At 41.3% G+C, this 17,248-nt stretch overlaps 1 protein-coding gene across 1 annotated transcript in view; it reads left to right on the top strand.

Moving 5' to 3' along the window:
* cbl (Cbl proto-oncogene, E3 ubiquitin protein ligase) overlaps positions 1-14,197 on the top strand; it is a 45,907-nt gene extending 31,710 nt beyond the window's left edge. Inside the window, exons 7-16 of the mRNA XM_042486198.1 lie at positions 318-405; positions 1,617-1,748; positions 1,929-2,147; positions 3,946-4,077; positions 4,814-5,233; positions 5,940-6,028; positions 6,980-7,186; positions 7,301-7,389; positions 7,752-7,994; positions 10,806-14,197. Of these exons, the coding sequence (XP_042342132.1) occupies positions 318-405; positions 1,617-1,748; positions 1,929-2,147; positions 3,946-4,077; positions 4,814-5,233; positions 5,940-6,028; positions 6,980-7,186; positions 7,301-7,389; positions 7,752-7,994; positions 10,806-11,101 (1,915 nt within the window). The 3' untranslated portion in view covers positions 11,102-14,197. The remainder of the gene's footprint in view (positions 1-317; positions 406-1,616; positions 1,749-1,928; positions 2,148-3,945; positions 4,078-4,813; positions 5,234-5,939; positions 6,029-6,979; positions 7,187-7,300; positions 7,390-7,751; positions 7,995-10,805) is intronic.
* Positions 14,198-17,248: the final 3,051 nt, after the last annotated feature.

Here is a 17,248-nt window from a genome sequence, read left to right as displayed (position 1 = left end):
GCCCATACAGTTTATCGCCTGAATCTACAAAGCATTTATCAAATGGTAATCACACCATCTGACCCATTTGTAAAATAGTCACGTACTTTACATGCATCATTTCTGTGATGATATTAAAAACATGGTGCCAGATTGAATGAAAGGACTGAACAGATGTTTTCATTGCCGCAGCCTGTTAGCTATACATGCAGTATAATCATGCTAACTAATTATGGTGATAACTTTTAAATGAAAATGCCAGTCGAAATACCCTAGGATACTTAAAGTCTCTCCCCCCTGTGTATATCCTCTAATTTTATTTGTCTCTTCATCTCCAGCTATTTATTCCCCGATGGCCGGACCCAAAACCCAGATCTGACAGGACTGTGTGAGCCTTCGCCTCAAGACCACATCAAAGTCACACAGGTCAGAGCAGTGCACTTCTCACTCTGTATCTTCACTCTTTAATGAATTATACACTCGTTCTGGTCTTTGGCATTTTATTATAAAGGTCAAATGGCTTTTTTTGTGCACACACAGCTCTGTAAAGAGCTCTCAACAGTCTAGTGTATGACCAACAGGAAGCAGAAGTAGAATGATAAAACACCATACAGGAACTGAGTTAGTCAAGGTTAAGTAGCTGACTAACAGGGTACTTAACTTTTTCTGCCTGGTATTTATATTTAATAAATAAGAAAGGTATAAAGAGATGTGTTTAACTGTGATAAAAAGCCTCAGTTAATGTAAATGCAACAAAAGTGGCAAGAGCATTATGATTCATGTAGAACAGTATGATATAGGTATGTTTAAATGAGGAGCGCTGTAACGCTTGCACACTTAATTAATGCCACAAAAGTTTCATCAAGATATAGTTAGATCTTAATTGGATCTTTGTCTGGTCAAAATGTTTGAAAAGTTTAAACCACACCTATATTTATACATAATGCACACAAATACTTCAAATAACACTTAAATACACTTACATATCACTTCAATCCTTATGTAGCTATTTTTTTGTTAGCCTTGCACCAGGATGTGCGTAAAATAATTCTCATCACACTCGTAGTTATTTTTAAATATCAACATTTGGGGACATTCTGGCTTTCATGTCTAGTTATCTTATCTAAAGTTCACCCAACTTAAACAGTGTTGCATTTCCCAAGTAAAGTGTTGGGAACTGTGTTGAACGTAGCTTTAAGCGTGTAGTGTAAATTAAGTGAAAAAATAATTGTGCTATTCGGATTTGAACATTTTTATAGTTCAAACAAATGTGTCCTTTGTCAGTGCAAGCTTCCTCTATTGTTGGGCAGTAAAGGAAACCCCTTCTATCTTGCAACATTTCTAACTGCCATCACATTGAAGGATGCATCATGTTAAATGCATAAAAAGTAACTGTAAATTGTGAATTTTTATGAAAGAGCAGTCTTGGCTTACATTTCTCCTCAGCATTTTGTAAAGGTGTTTATGAACAGACTCACTTTGCCCGAGCACAGCACTGAAACTAAAAATACGCCCCCGCATTTTAACTTGGCTCCAGATCCTTCTGGGTTCTTTTGAAATGATCTCAGACAGTGCCGTATGATGTTACTGTGTTTAGGCACTGAAATACTCACCGTTGTCTCACTTTTTCCCCTCAGGAGCAATATGAGCTGTACTGTGAGATGGGCTCCACTTTCCAGCTGTGCAAGATCTGCGCCGAGAACGACAAGGACGTGAAGATTGAGCCCTGCGGTCATCTCATGTGCACCTCCTGTCTCACTGCCTGGCAGGTGAGAGTGTGGGTGGATGGGAAGGGGTTTGTGTGGGTTGATTGCTCCAAGTTAAGTATCATAACTGGTACCTGTTGAGAGGAAAACTCACTGCTGAAGTGCTCTTCTCCGCAGACATAATGAACATATAAAAGCATATAACCTTTCATCTCTGTGTGCTGTTGCATTTGCCTCTTACAGGAGTCAGAGGGTCAGGGAACGGGATGTCCCTTCTGTCGCTGTGAGATTAAGGGTACAGAGCCCATTGTTGTGGATCCTTTTGACCCCAAGGACAACAGCGGGGGCTCCTGCAGGGGCATGTTTGGGGCTGAGGGTGCTCCATCGCCCAGCTATGATGATGATGATGATGACAGACTTGAAGACCCTCACCTCATGATGAGCAAACTTGCCTGTGCAAAGGTAATATTTGATTAAATCAGGACAAAAGTTATCAGTTTTCCTAAAGTTTTCAGCCACGGCACTGGGCAAGCTGATTCATTGATAAAACATTACGGTGCTTGGCTTGGTTGGTTTGACGCCCGTGGTGCTCCTCATGGGCTCCTACTGTCCTCTTCTCTTCTCTGTTTTTCTGAGAGACCCCTCTCTGTACAGATGAAACACTCCCTGCGTTGCTCTTTTCAATTTTTGTGAGCTTCAAGCTCACGGCTCATATCTCAGTTCTTTCATCTCCATCTTTCATGGTGCCAAGGTAGCAGCTTTTTTTGTGCCTCTGCATTTGATATGTGGAGCATTCTCCTATCCCCCATCTTTTATGTGCCTCTGAGAAACTCTGTGCATTAGTCTGCTTATAGAGTAGGTGATGAGATCACACACACTTTGATGTAGTCCGTGGAAATTTTTTTGGGCTTTCATTGCTGACCCGGCCTCTTTCTCTTCCTTTGACCGTGTCTTTAAATGTGCTTGTACACTGTGAAGTACTTGGCTGTACTTCATAAGTATTTTGTGTTGATTTGTGTTTGTTTTGTGTTGAAACAAATAGAGTTAAATAATTTTCTTTCTGTTTTTTTTTCCAGACAAGGCTCTTAAATTGTAAAGTGCAGTCAGATTTAAAGTTATAATACTTTGGTATAAAAGTGAACAACAATGTATATACATTTTTGCATATGTCATTAGTAGGGCTGTTGTGGTGAAGGAATTTTATTAAGGATTTAGGGTGACTCGCAGCATTCATTTATCTTTATTCAGTGCTTTGTAAATAAGCTCTATAGTTAGGCCATTATTGGGTAAGCTGTGGCTTTTTAAATGACAGAGATCATGCGGTTTTAAAACAAATTTAAATACTTGTTCCCTTTTGAGTGTAGAACACAGAAGAGCAACAAGGCACAGTAAGGCTTGCAGCATTTTTTCAGCTAAGATGCTTTGGTTGAGTATGGTTGCTATACGCATAAGCCAGGAAGTAACAGTGATGGGCAGCTGCAGTGTTTTACCCAAAGTTGAATATGTGTGCAATCACAGAATAAACGGCAAATATGCAGCGCTTAGTGCAGAATACACACTCAGCAGCTCATCACGCTGATGGCATTTTTAGCATAGTGTAAATACACACTACTCTCCCCCTACAAAAAAAAAAGAAAAAAACATGGTCATAGAAGTAGTGGCAGCTGGCTTGTCAGTAGTGCGGTAATATTGTGGTTATCTAGACAGCCCTAGTCATTGGTTTTAGACAATTCAATCAGTGAATTGTCAAACTGCTGGAAACTGGGAACTGAAAATGTAAAAGGACAGAAAACATTACATCTAGCTGATTACCTAAACTGAGCAAGTTTTCTTATTGCCCATAACATTATAACAACTATAAAAGACTAAAAGTTGCTTGTTTATGTATTACACGTATTTCTTTCTGTAACTTATTTAGGTAAGAAATCATTAAACAAGATAAGACATACCATGAGAAGTTTTGAATGATGTGGATTATTTAGCTGAAAATGTAACACATTTTCAGCCATGGCATGCAGCTCTAGATAATTATGACTTTGGATGTGACCATTTCAGAAGAATTAAGAGGGAACTGTTGTGCAGAGGGTTCCTCTTAATTCATCCACAGCTCCGCTTGGCTGACGTACATAATACGAAAAGTTTAAGTGACAGCTGCTGTTGTGGATCACTAGTATCATGAAAAGTTGCCATGAGACCAATCCTTTTTCTGTTTCTGAATAAAAAATGTCTTGACATCATGAGTCTCTTGCTGTTGATCCAGGTGGAGCGACCCCCGTCGCCTATGTCCATGGCTCCTCAGTCCTCTCTTCCCCCTGTGCCGCCCAGACTAGACCTGCTACCACACAGACCTTCCAACCCCCCTGGTGCCTCCAGCCCAGGGGTCACTAGTAAGGTAAATGAACATGTGCAACCAGCCTTGTTTGAGTAAGAGGGGATGTTAAAATAAAAGTTTGGTTAAGGCGAGTGGGTTTTTCAGCGTCAGAGGGCATCTAGTATTTGGTTTGATTGCCCAGTTTATGTCAGGAAATATTTGTCATAGCCTACAAGGAAATAGTGCTATCACAGAACAAAGTTTTGCATTGATGGAATTTTACACATTTTAATGCAAGCTCTATTACAGCCTTGTTTGTTGTTAAATAAAAGCCTTTTTCAGTGTTGCCCCCAATTTCTTTTTTTTTTAGTACCCTCAGCCAAACTATTCCAACGTTATTCTTTGCAGCCGGTTCATAGCTTGACTTCTATAGTGCATCTTGAGTTGGAGTAGAGAGCAAAATTAGACTGAAATGAAGCAATAGTTTCACTTGTAACCCAGCTCTGTTATTTAAATAATGTGTACCTTTCACCCCTTGACTGGAGTGAGGCGTTAAAATGACAGCCACAATAATCAGTGCATTTCATACTGTGCATATAAGTCTTTTTAAGCCGCATTTCCACTCACTCACACATTCATATTACCTCATATTTCCTCATAATGTAGATAAATGGTAGCTGTTGATAGGAAGCTTGAACTATCTGCAGATTATGAACATTTTTCTTTGCTGTTGTTCATCTAAGTTATTTCTTTGATTTCACATTAATATTATATGCTGTCAAAATGAGCTCCTTCCATCTCTGTTTCTCCGTTCCAGGCAGCATCTCACCACAAAGACAAGCCTCTTCCCCTCCCCCCAGCACTGAGGGATCTCCCCCCTCCGCCTCCTCCTGCCCGCCCCCACACAGCTGGGGCAGCACCCGATGGACGGCTGCAGAGGCGGCCCTTACCCTGCACTCCTGGTGATCCCTCTCGAGAGAAGCTCCCTCCTGCACCCCCGAACCGGCCCCTGGCTGACTGGAACTCCCGGCCTGTTCCCAAGGCCCCTACCTCCTCTTCCTCATCATCCTCCTCATCTTCGTCATCCACTCAAGTCTCCAGTCTGGGAGTGGACATCCGAGCAGGTGTCAGGGAACTCTCCAACAGACACTCCCTCCCTTTGGCGCTGCCCTCAGCTCTGGACACACGCTCAGACTCACAGAAGAACAACAGCTCCCTCAGTCTGGACCACCAGCTGGTCAGAGAAACCACAAGACACCACACTGAGCTACCATTTGGTTTGATGTTTATTTATTGGCTTAAATTGTGAACACTCAGCATTTTAGTACAAATGTCCAAGTAATAGAACAGAAAAGATAAATTTTCTAACACCATGTATACTGTGCAGTGATGTCAGTGGGTTATCACTACACAGCCACTGTTTGATACCTTTTTTTAATTGCTATGAAAGCAAGATGTCTAATAGTATTTGCAAAATTCATGTTGTCACACATGGGAGTCTCTTGCTTTCTCAGTGGCATTAGTTATTATTTTTCTTAGATTGTTAAAGTAATAGTTCAACATTTTGGGAACTGTGTATTCGCTCTCTTTAGAGTTAAATGAAATTTTAAATGGGGAGCTACAGCCAGCAGCCCTTAGTTTAGAAACATGTTCGGGAGGCTTTGAGGTGCTAGTAGGTGAGCCAGGCTGTTTCCACTTGTTTACAGTCTTTATGTTAAGCTAAGCTAACTAGCTGCTGGCATCAGCCTTTTATATTTGACATGAGAGTTGCAACAATCGTCTCATTTAATTTTCAGTAAAAAAAACAAAAACAAAAAAACAAGTTGTATTTTCCCAAATGCCCTAAACTATTTCTTTTAATGTGATCAGAATGGTTTCAGAATTTTGATTATGGACATTTTTTTCACAAGTTTCTGAGATTTCAGCTTCTGCTTCCTTTCCAGAATTTTGCAGCAGTCACCAGTCAAGATTACGACAAACCCAAAGTCAAGCCCTCAGTCTCAGCCAACGCCATCTATGCACTGGCAAGCAGGTATGTTGCACTGGCACTATGATGACATTATAGGACTGGATCTGTAGGTGTAGCGTTGCTGGAGCCCAACGAAATGATACCTAATACTTTTTTTCCTCATGTGAGGAATAGAATATTCAGTTAATCTGGTTGAAATTCTGCAAATTTAAGATGCATGTCATGCAAAAGAACAATTCACCACATCAACTCATGCAGTGAGTAACATGCAAGAAAACATTCCACATTAAAATTTGCCGGTAGCTACTGGCCATAGCCTTTGAACAGTTGGCTAACTGTCTATGAAATATGTTTTACTCTTTTGATGGTTTGTTTATTTGTGGTGCGTTTGTAAAGAAACCTCACAAAGCCACCTGTTAAACTTGGCCAGCTTGTGCTGGCCCTGCAATGTCTGCAGAAATTGAAGGCTTGCCCTTGATACTGTGGCCTATCAGATGAGTTTGACCAGAACTGCACGACAACTTTTTCCTTTTTAGATGTTTGTAAAGCAGCTTTAATCACTTGACACAGGTAAGTAAATGAAATTATTCAAAACACAAACTTCTAAATACTTAATCAATAGAAACCAGTGGTTACATAATCTCTGAAATGAGGCACAACTTGTATAACTCATAGGTGCACGCTCGTACTTGGCACTACACGCCTGTGTGGAGCATCTCATCTTCGAATGATTGATATGAAGGCCATTCAGTACTTAATTAAGGAGGCTTTTCTCCACTCCAAACATTTTGCCTTTTAATGTTTAGAATTCATTAATTCCTTCATTCATTCATTGTCCGGAACCGCTTGTCCTCGTAATGGGTGCAGGGGGCTGGAGTCTATCCCATCTGTCATTGGGCAAGAGGCGGGTTACACCCCTGACAGGTCGCCAGACTACCGCAGCGCTGACACATAATAATTAATGCGTCCATATTTTAGTTGCAGTGTAAATATTCTTGGGTTATTTCTACCCAGACCTTCTCCAGCCCCGAGGCCAATGACGGGAGAGGAGGCACGTGACAGTGAGGAGGAGTCTGAGTACATGATCCCCTCCTCTCGCCCTGTCCTGCCCCCCATGGCGGCACCACCTGTAGGGGAGACCCCACCAGTCCCGAGGCCTCCACAGCCTCAGCCACTTTCAGCACTCCAGACACAGACCCAGGCCTCTGCCCTCAACTCACGGTATTCAAAACACTCAGTGAATCTACTCCAGCAGCAAATCCACATGAAGTAACTGTGGTGACTGCTGTACTGTGTCTGTTATAGTTGTTTTATCACTGTTATTTGTTGTTGTAGGCTGACACTGGCTGAACTCGAGGATGGACCTCAAATGTATGAAGCGATGTACAACATCCAGTCCAGGTCGCAACAAGCCAGAGACTCGGGTACATTGATTTATCTATTTTTGGATCAAGTTTCAAAGGACAGCTTAGATTAGCAGCATGAGTCACTAAATTAAACCTCTGTGCTGCTTTTACGCAGACCATTCTGACAGTCACTCTGCAAGGATGTATCTGTGTTATCTCTGCTTTTAAACCAATCACTCATATCATTTTGAATATTAGTTTCAATCCAAAACAAGATCCCGTGTCATGTGGAAAAATACACCCACCTACTGTTGACATGAATGTAAATGATATATAGATATATTTTTTATAGTTATGACTTATCTGAATCTATTTTAGGGTATAATACTCTACTCTATCAGATAATATAGTGCTAATGCTTTATTTTCAATCCGTCCCAGACTATTCAGAGTTGCCCCCTCAGGCAATGACCAATGGTCCCAGAGACCATGCAGCCGAGGACAGGGAAGAAGAGGAGAACGGCTACGACTTCCCGAAACCCCGGCTGCCAATGCCCACGGCCAGGCGGACCCTTTCAGAGCTGGGGGGGTCATCTTCCTCCTCGTCATCTTCCTCATCCTGCTCATCCTCCACAGCTGCTTTCAGCCGCCTTTCACTAGATTCGGACGCTGGAGCTGCAGCACGTAAGTATTCAGGCCCCGGTTGAGCCAGAACTTGTTTTTAATAAAGAATACAACTTCACAAAATAATGGCTTTTAAAATTCCCCCAAATTACAGGGTCATTAGCAAAAAGCCATGTTATGAAAGTGTTTTTTTACTTTTGCTTATTATTTAATACAGCTGCTAATGACTAACGATTTTTTCCTGGGGGGGTTCGGTCTAGGCGGGGACCCTTCTGTGCGGAGTTTGCATGTTCTCCCCGTGTCTGCGTGGGTTCTCTCCGGGGTCTCCGGCTTCCTCCCACAGTCCAAAGACATGCAGCTCAGGTTGATTGGTGACTCTAAATTGCCCTTAGGTGTGACTGTGAGTGTGTATGGTTGTCTGTCTATATGTGTCGGCCCTGCGATAGTCTGGTGACCTGTCCAGGGTGTACCCGATGACAGCTGGGATTGGCTCCAGCCCCCCCGCGACCCTTACGAGGACAAGCGGTTACAGAAAATGACTGACTGAGTGTTTCTTTTTTTTAAAATAACAGAACATATATATAGCAACTGATATAGAAACTCTTTAAAATGATATATATTTAAAAAAAAACAAAAAAAAAACACAGACAGACACACATTAAACAATGTATAAAATGTCATGTCATAAAATGGTTAAAAAAAAGTGTTTCCCAAATCCCAGGATGGTATCCTTAAAACGTCTTGTTTAAGATATGTAGTTTACAGCCACAGAGAGGTAAGGAAGCTGGATAATATTCATATTTAAAAAGCTGGAATTGGAGACCTCTTTTTTCTCTCTTTAATTACTCAAATTTAAACAGATTAATCAAATATCAAATTAGTTGCTGAGTAAAAGTTGACAATATAATCAATTTATCATTGTAGCGCAATTATTTACATCATCCAAGGGTAACTTGCACATGTGCCAGATAAGGGATATCTTACAGCTTCCAGGAAGAATGAAATGAAAATGAAACTACCTTAATAGCTACATACTGTTAGGATAAGTAGGAAATACTTTCTGCAATATGGGTGACTTGACCGTTTTATGATATGGGCTTTTATAAAGAGACTTAAAACTTTAAAGTTAAAATTTTAAATTAGCTGTGTCATATACAATAATTTGTTGGCAAGAATGGAAAATGCTGTAAAATGTCTAACAGCAGCCTCTTTGCTCAGGTCCTTCCTGGCAAAAGAGTAAAAATTGCTGATGAATCAATATCCTGCAGTAGTACAAAAGTCCTGTGACCTGAAGAGAAACCTGAAAAGTCAACCAAAGCATTTTTCTGCTACCTGGTTTGAAGCACCATGACATTATAGATTGATAAATTAATTGATTAGACCAGAGCTGCTCAGTTACATCAGTGACCTTAAAACTAGAAAAACAATAAGTGATGTCTTCAGGTTGTTCTGCTAGTGGAATCATCAGAATCTCACATTGGCCACAGAGAAATCATAAACCGGAGGGCTTTGTGGAGGTTTGACTGGAACTAATGCAGCATTAGTGGCCTTATCACAGTCTGTGGAAGAAGGTAGAAAAGCATTTATTTCCAGAGTAATTTCCTTGTCTCTGCATTGAGTTGACATTCACTACCTACAGCATGATGATTGCTGGGTGTGAGTGTTCCACTTACGACGTAAATCTTTGTATCTGAGAACCAATTAAGTGGCTCTCAAACAAGCTGACAAGCTCTCGGATCATGATTGGGCTCTTTATGAGTGCTTTATTAAAGGTTGCTGCAGTGGAAAGGTCAGCCAGCTCACCATATATACAGTGTGACAGAAACATATAGCTTAATGCAGACATATTCTCGCTGTGCTGTTTTTTTTTTAATGAGATGTAAATTATTTCCAGTGAGGTAAATCCTCCATTACATTGACATATAATGACCCTTTAGGACAGGGCTGTCAAAGTCATGTAAGTTTATGGATCACATGCAGCCTAAAATGAACTCAAGTGGGCAAGACCAGTAAAACCATTGCATAATTAGATTGGATTAGACAGATCTTTATTTCGAGCATGTCAAATAAAATCAGACAACAAATAAAAATAAATAAAAACATGGGTAAAACAACAACATCATATGCCCACCATAAGTATTCAGTAGACAAACATAAGTATTTCATGTCTGAAAAGGAGCAGGAGGAAGTAAATACTTTTTTCGAAATTTTTATATACAAAAATACATACTTATATAATGCTCATATAATTGCATTTAAATAACAACACCTCCAAATGTTCCCTTTCCTTTAGCATAAAGAAATACATGTACATTATGAAAATGTCAAGTACAATATTAACAACATGTCCCCAGCTCTGTCCACTGATACAGATATTTTTAACCTCTGTGTAAAAAAACAATTCTGTCCACATGACCTTCATTTTTCAAAATATGTCCACACTTCCATGCAAACGATTTTAAATGCTCGCCGGCATTAGCCGTCTTCAACAATCTCATTACAAATGTAGTAAAGCACAGGCTGACGTTACCGCTTTTCAGAACACCTTCTGGAATTCTCATAACCATAAATTACTGCTTTATATAAAGATATCTTTTTTGTATCTTTTATTGCTCACTAAAAGATTGACAATATTTACACACTATCACTATCTTTAAGTATGACCATTATAAGTATTTACATTTCAGGGTAACGAAACTCAGTGATTCTTATTTTCAGGTGATTATACACTGATGAAAGCATAGTTAAGAATGTTATACACCATTTCATCTTTTATACCAATAGATTCCCTTAAATCTCACATACTGGACCTTTAAACTAGTGTGTTTCAGACCTTTTAGGTGTGTAAAATCCCGCTCCTCTTTTTTTCAGCTTTCTCAGAGCCAGTGGAAGCACCAGAGAGACCTCCAAAGCCCCTGCCCAGACGAATCAACTCTGAGCGCCGACCCAGCCCCGTCCCGCCTGTCCCCGCCCCACCCAGTGTTGGGGCTGCAGGTGGAGAAGCCAACCCTCTAATCAGTAGCGAGATCGAGCACCTCATGAGTCAGGGATACTCTTACCAGGACATCCAGAAAGCGCTGATGATTGCACAGAACAATATCGAAATGGCCAAGAATATCCTCCGCGAGTTTGTCTCCATTCCCTCCACTGCGCATATTCTTACATAGCACGCTCCGTGTGCCTTTCTCTCGTGTTTGCTCTCTCGCCCTAGCTTGGCCCAGCCTGGTTGGGTTTAGGTTGGCATGACCCAACCCAAAGCCCATTGCCTGCAGCACTACCTCCGCTGCTGGCTGACGCCCTACATCCCTGTGGATTTTTAACTGGCTGTTACTCCAGGGACTCCACGCCCTGCACTCCATGCGCTTTCAACAGTGTCCGGCCTTCTTTAAACTGCTACAGCAGGCCTCTGTGTTTTCACGGACATCTCCGTGGGAGTAACCAAGCATGTGTGGAGAAATGACGGGACGCCACGTGGCGCAAGACTTTTTGTAGGAATCCTGGGAAGACAGATTCTTATCTTTCATGTTGAAGCCTCTTGCTGAAAATGTAACCAACACCTCACAAATAAAACTAAAAAATGTATGTCTATATGAAAATTTAATATATGAGTAAATATATATTAAATGTGTGTAATATATAAAGTACGTGCATATACAGTATGTTAAAATGACTTCAGCTTCGAGGGTCGCTGTTGGTACAAGTGATATGGGTAGACGGGGACCAGATCAAAGGGGGGTTTGGCCTTTTCTCAGACTGAGTGATGTGAGCGTGGAGAAATACAGGTGAGGAAGAGAAAGAGTCAGGGTGTCTTCCTCACCAGGATGATGTTCAGTCAGCAGCAGCTTGGAAGACAGAGCAGCAGAGCTTCTTCATTATGAATTCAGTCTGTCACGGCCTTTGATTAACAACGTTGCGTGGGTACTTTTTTTTTTTTTTTTTTTTGAAAAAAAAACATGCTTGTTTTGTCGTGTTGGAACTTTCAAAGTAGCATGACGATGGTTTCAGGTCTGGACTGTCGTCTGGCAGTGTGTGTTTATATCTGTGAGTTTGTGAATGTTAATGTGTTTTTGTGTGTGTGTGTGTGTGTGTGTGTGTGTGTGTGTGTGTGTGTGTCTGTGTGTGTCTGTGTCTGTGTCTGTCTGCCAGACCCACTCCTCATGACCTGCTCTTAAATGAACCTCCTCCTCCTCCTGTACAACATGAATGTGGAATTACAGTCAGTATACTCAGACCCGTGCTCTGTAAATGTACTACTGCTCTAACTCAAGTGTCAGGGCCTAGTGTAGCTGTAGAGCCTGGCAGTGAGATTATTAGAGGACGTACTAATATTGACAACCCTGCAGTACCAGACAGGCTAGTGTCGTGTGATCCGTGGTGGCTGAAACGTTTTCATTCTGTCTTTGTCTAACTTCACTGGCTGGCTGATGAAAAGTTTCTGTCTCCAGCTCAGTCCAGTGTTACGAAAAAAGAAAAAAAAAGTCATTGATTTACTTTGGTAATATATTGTTGTAATATGGTCGTAAATATTGTTATTCTAATTAATTCAGAAGTGCTTCACTGCTGCTACTATTGTTAGTGCTAAACAATTAAGCCTTAAATGTACATTTGTGAATATTGTGTTTAACCATCATCCTGTTTCCTTAAAGTGACAGTATCATCCATGTTTCTCTGGTCCGTAATGTAGCATACTTGAAAGTACAAGCGGCTTGTGAGTCTACAGCCCTCTCAAGCTGACGACGCTTCAGTGTTTAATATCTTCTTTTTTTTAAATATATATTCTCTATGATACTCTACAGGTAGACTCAAACAAAAACAAAAAAACAAAAAAAAAACAAAAAACAAATGCTTTCGCTTTGGAAACCAGCCATTTTGTAATCGATTCGAGCTTCTCTTTCACATCAGTTTCCTTTCTTTGCGGGGGTTCATTGCCTTTGAAAGGGAGTGATTGCAGAGGCTTTTTAAGAAGTAGGCTCATGGGTTTGCTGGCCCACCCCCAAGTCTACATTAAAATCAGTATTTGGGCCAACTGTAAGAGCTAACTCAGGAATAATGTTTATCTAAACAAGTGGCGTTCACCCGAGCTGTCAAAAACCCGGAGGAGACTCATTGGCACAGATAGCAGCTCACCCACCGTTTCTTCATCCAGGTGACATGTAGCCAAAAGTATCCGCTTAATGAAGTCACACAAGTAGCCTATTATTTTTTTGTCACAGTATAACTTGCACATTTTTTGTATTATTTCCGATGGCAGGATTAGAGACAGCAGCTTCATTTCCAGGTACTATGAATGAATAAGATAAAAACAAAACAAAATGCAAGGAGCTTTTAGGTACATTGACTTGAACCTCTTATATGTATAGCATATGAAGAAGAATGTTTTTTGGGGGGAAGGATGTGAATCATGTTGATAGCTAATCAGCCCTTGCTTATTCTGGGTAATGCTGTCTGTTGACTGGAAGCTATCTCTGCGCTGTCCGGCCATCCTCTAGTGTTTCTTTTCTGTTCCTAGTTGCCTTGAGAAACTTCTTGAATGATGGGTGATGGACGGGGAGGTCTGCAATCCTCAATACTGTACCAATGTTTTGTTGATGCTTCGAGGACAGCATGTCATTGTTGTTATTATTTACCTTTGTTTTGTTTTCACACATTATACCAATTTGTGCTTCGATACTGTCACTCTAAAGAAAAAGCTAATTGTAAAAAGTTTGTGATATGAAAAAAATGTCTTGTTTTATTTCATTTTTGCATTCCTGTACATGTATTTTTTTTCCCAAAGGTTTTGTTTACTTATGTGAATAATTCTGTGAGCAGTGCCATATGTTTGGAGATCCTCACCATGTTTAGAGTAAGGCCTTGTTTTGAAGAGTTAGTAGGTATTGATCTCTACCTGTTGATCTCAGAAGGCTAGATTGTGCAGTATTGCTTGTATTAATCTGTCCTCTATGCCTTGTCAGCTGCAAGGCACTTGTGCATTTATGAGCTGATCTGTAAAAAAGTCTTCTTTTGTTTGTGTTACTCAAAAAGATAAATTTAGATCCCAGATCAGTACTCAGCCTCAGAAATGCTCAATGTGTACCAGCCCCCAATTCCCCTCAGTCCCTGTGTTGGGGTACTTAAATTTTTTGCCAGAAGAGGGAGCCGTTGTTCTATGTAGCCGTGTCGCTTCTCATCAGTAAAAGGCATTCATTAACTTTTTGATGGTTTTTAAAGCTCATATCACTTTGGAAGTATGCACAGTGCTGTTATTAAAATGATGAGCAGAAGCCAACACGTGTCTCTCTTCTGTGCATTCAAACTCAAATGTGTTTAGCATGTAGATACCGTTTAAATGCAGGCGGAGTTTAAAAGTGACATTGAAGAGCACAATATGTCTTTATAATGATAAAGCCACAATTTTCTTAAAACACCCAAGCCATTCGTGATGACTCAGTCATCTGCTGGGCTTATTGAACCTTTATTTATTATCATTTATAATAGTCCTGATGAATTTAAAATATTTCTCAGATACGGAACAATAAGGCCTGGCGAGATTTTCGATGAAAATGTCACGGCTCTTGTCGTGACTCCAGGTTTTCCTTGTGTTCCTTTCTCTGTCTCCCTCATATTTCAACCTCCCCTGTGTGCTCTGGGTGTGGCTTTCCCTCACCTGGCTCCTGATTCGATCTACACCTCATCAGCATGCAGTATAAGAACCAACGTACTTCACTTGCTCACCTCCAGATTGTTTCACCAGACTCCGTGGTAGTTACGTATTGGCCGCTCTGCAGTTTAACAAAGTATTTTTTCCGTGTGTTTTGAGCCTGTTTTTGATGATTTTATCTTGTGCCACAGATCTCCAGCTTCTGCCTCCTCGCCATCTCCACGCCTCCATCTGGACCTCCTCACCCTGCTTTCACTTCCCCAGCAGGTCCCAAATCCGCATCCTCCCATCAGACCTGCCTGCCCCTGCCTCCTCTCAATTGCCACACTCTTCCCCAATAAATCCACTATCGTCATTACTCATCTGTGTTCGAGCCTGGTGTTGGGTCCTACAAAAAAACACTGACACCTAACAGAACAATCTGGCCACCATGGACACAGCAGACTTGGAGACACTCTGTCAAGCCTCCCAGGGTGCATCAGTCAGCCATCATGACACAGTTCTTCATAAGGTGATTGATTATCTGCACAGACTCACCACCCGCGTCTCACAATTATGTGGTCAAATGGATCAGGTCTCCTCTCTGTCTCCTCTGCAGGGTACACCGCTGCTCCTCCTGCCAGCCATCCACTGGCATCTCCTTTGCCATGTCCAGTGCCCTCTGCCCCACCTGCTAAGGAGCCCTTCATCCCTACACCAGAGTGCTACACCGGAGATTTGGGGGCTTGCAGGCGGTTTCTTCTTCATTGTTCCCTTGTGTTCGAGCAGCAGCCTGCTACTTACCCGTCAGGTAAGTCGTGCATTGCATTTTTTATGGGGTTACTTACAGAAAAAGCTTCACAGTGGGCTTCTGCATCATGGGTGTATCACACCTGTTGTAATTCGTTCTTGTCTTTGTCTTTGTGTCTGAAATGAGATATTTTTTTGACCACCCTGTTCAGGGGAAGAGGCCGCTGAACGGCTCCTCACTCATTGTCAGGGCTCTTTGTCTGTGTCCAAATTTGCCATTCAGCTCAGGGAACTTGCAGCAGAGAGCAGGTGGGATGAAGTTGCTTTGCAGGGAAGTTTTGTCCAGGGGTTAGCAGACAATATTAAAGATGAGCTTGCAGCTGGAGAAACAACAGGCAGTTTAGATTCCCTTAATTGCCTCTCTATCTGCTTGGATGTTGCGAAAGGGCCAGCAACACCATGTAGCACAATGTAGCATGTCGAATAATGACCAAAAATGCAATACAATAACATGGCCAAAAATGTCAAAATATGACATGTCCTATTAATTCCTCATTAATTGAGGAAAATAAAAACAATCCCAGGTTTCTTTTCAACACTGTAGCCAGGCTGACTCAGAGTCACAGCTCCATAGAGCCTTGTATTCCTTCGGCCCTAAGTAGTGATGACTTTATGAGTTTCTTTAATGATAAAATTATTACTATTCGAGATAGAATCCATCACCTCTTGCCCTTAACTGACGTGAACCTGGACTCAGGTAGCTTGGATATGGCAGCAAGGCCTGGAATTTATTTGGACCATTTTTTCCCCATTGACCTTTGCCGACTCTCTACTCTGATTTCTGAATCTAAGTCATCAACATGCCTGCTAGACCGCATCACAACTAAGCTACTTAAGGAAGCTTTACCATTATTAGGCAATTCTTTATTAGATATAATCAATGCGTCTTTATTAACGGGCTATGTACCACAGTCCTTTAAAGTAGCCGTCATTAAACCTCTTCTAAAGAAGCCCACTCTCGATCCTGAGATTTTAGCTAACTATAGACCGATATGTAGTCTCCCCTTTATTTCTAAATCCTTGAGAAAGTGATTGCTCATCAACTCTGTGACCAAGATAATAGTTTATTCGAGGACTTTCAGGCTTTAGACTTCATCATAATACAGAGACGGCACTAGTAAAAATTAATAACAACTTATTGATTGCTTCTGATTCAGGTCTGGTCTCTGTTTTAATCCTTTTAGATCTCAGTACTGCTTTTGACACCATTGACCATCAAATCTTGCTGCATAGAATGGAACAGTTAATTGGCCTTAAAGTAAAACCACAAACCTAGTTTCAATCTTACTTATCAGATCGTTCCCAATTTATTCACATCAATGATCAATCGTCTGCGCATACTAAGGTCTGCTTCAGAGTGCCCAAAGGTTCTGTGCTTGGACCAATCCTTTTGACTTTATATATGCTTCCTCTAGGCAACATTATTAGAAAACACTCTAAACATTTTCAATGTTATGCTGACGATACGCAAATGTATCTGTCTATGCGCTCTGACATTTATATTTAAGCCATAATAGCTGATTAGTGACCCTAGTTTCATTAGTGTGTATATTCCTGGAGCACAAGTTTCTTGTGCTCAGTTGAAATCCCAGTCCATATGACGGGGAGGAGGTGGAGGTGGCAGCGCTTTCGGACCAGTCTGTCGGGGGTGGTTTTGAGTCTGTTCAGACCTGCCATTCCGGCTCTGCTTCCTCTCTCTTTCTTTCTTTTCTATTACTGCTCTCTGGCATTCATATTTAAGTCGTAATTGCTGATCAGTGACTCTAGGATCCTCATTGAGTGCTTATCCTTTTTACTGCTCACCACCTCGGGTCTGTTGAACTGCACTACGCTAATCCTGCTGCCTCTTCGGAGCATTCCCACTCCCTTGTTTCCTAGCTTTCCC

Source organism: Plectropomus leopardus, chromosome 5, assembly GCF_008729295.1.
Source record: "Plectropomus leopardus isolate mb chromosome 5, YSFRI_Pleo_2.0, whole genome shotgun sequence".
NCBI classification, from domain to species: Eukaryota; Metazoa; Chordata; class Actinopteri; order Perciformes; family Serranidae; genus Plectropomus; species Plectropomus leopardus.
This window is presented reverse-complemented; position numbering and strand designations above follow the sequence as displayed.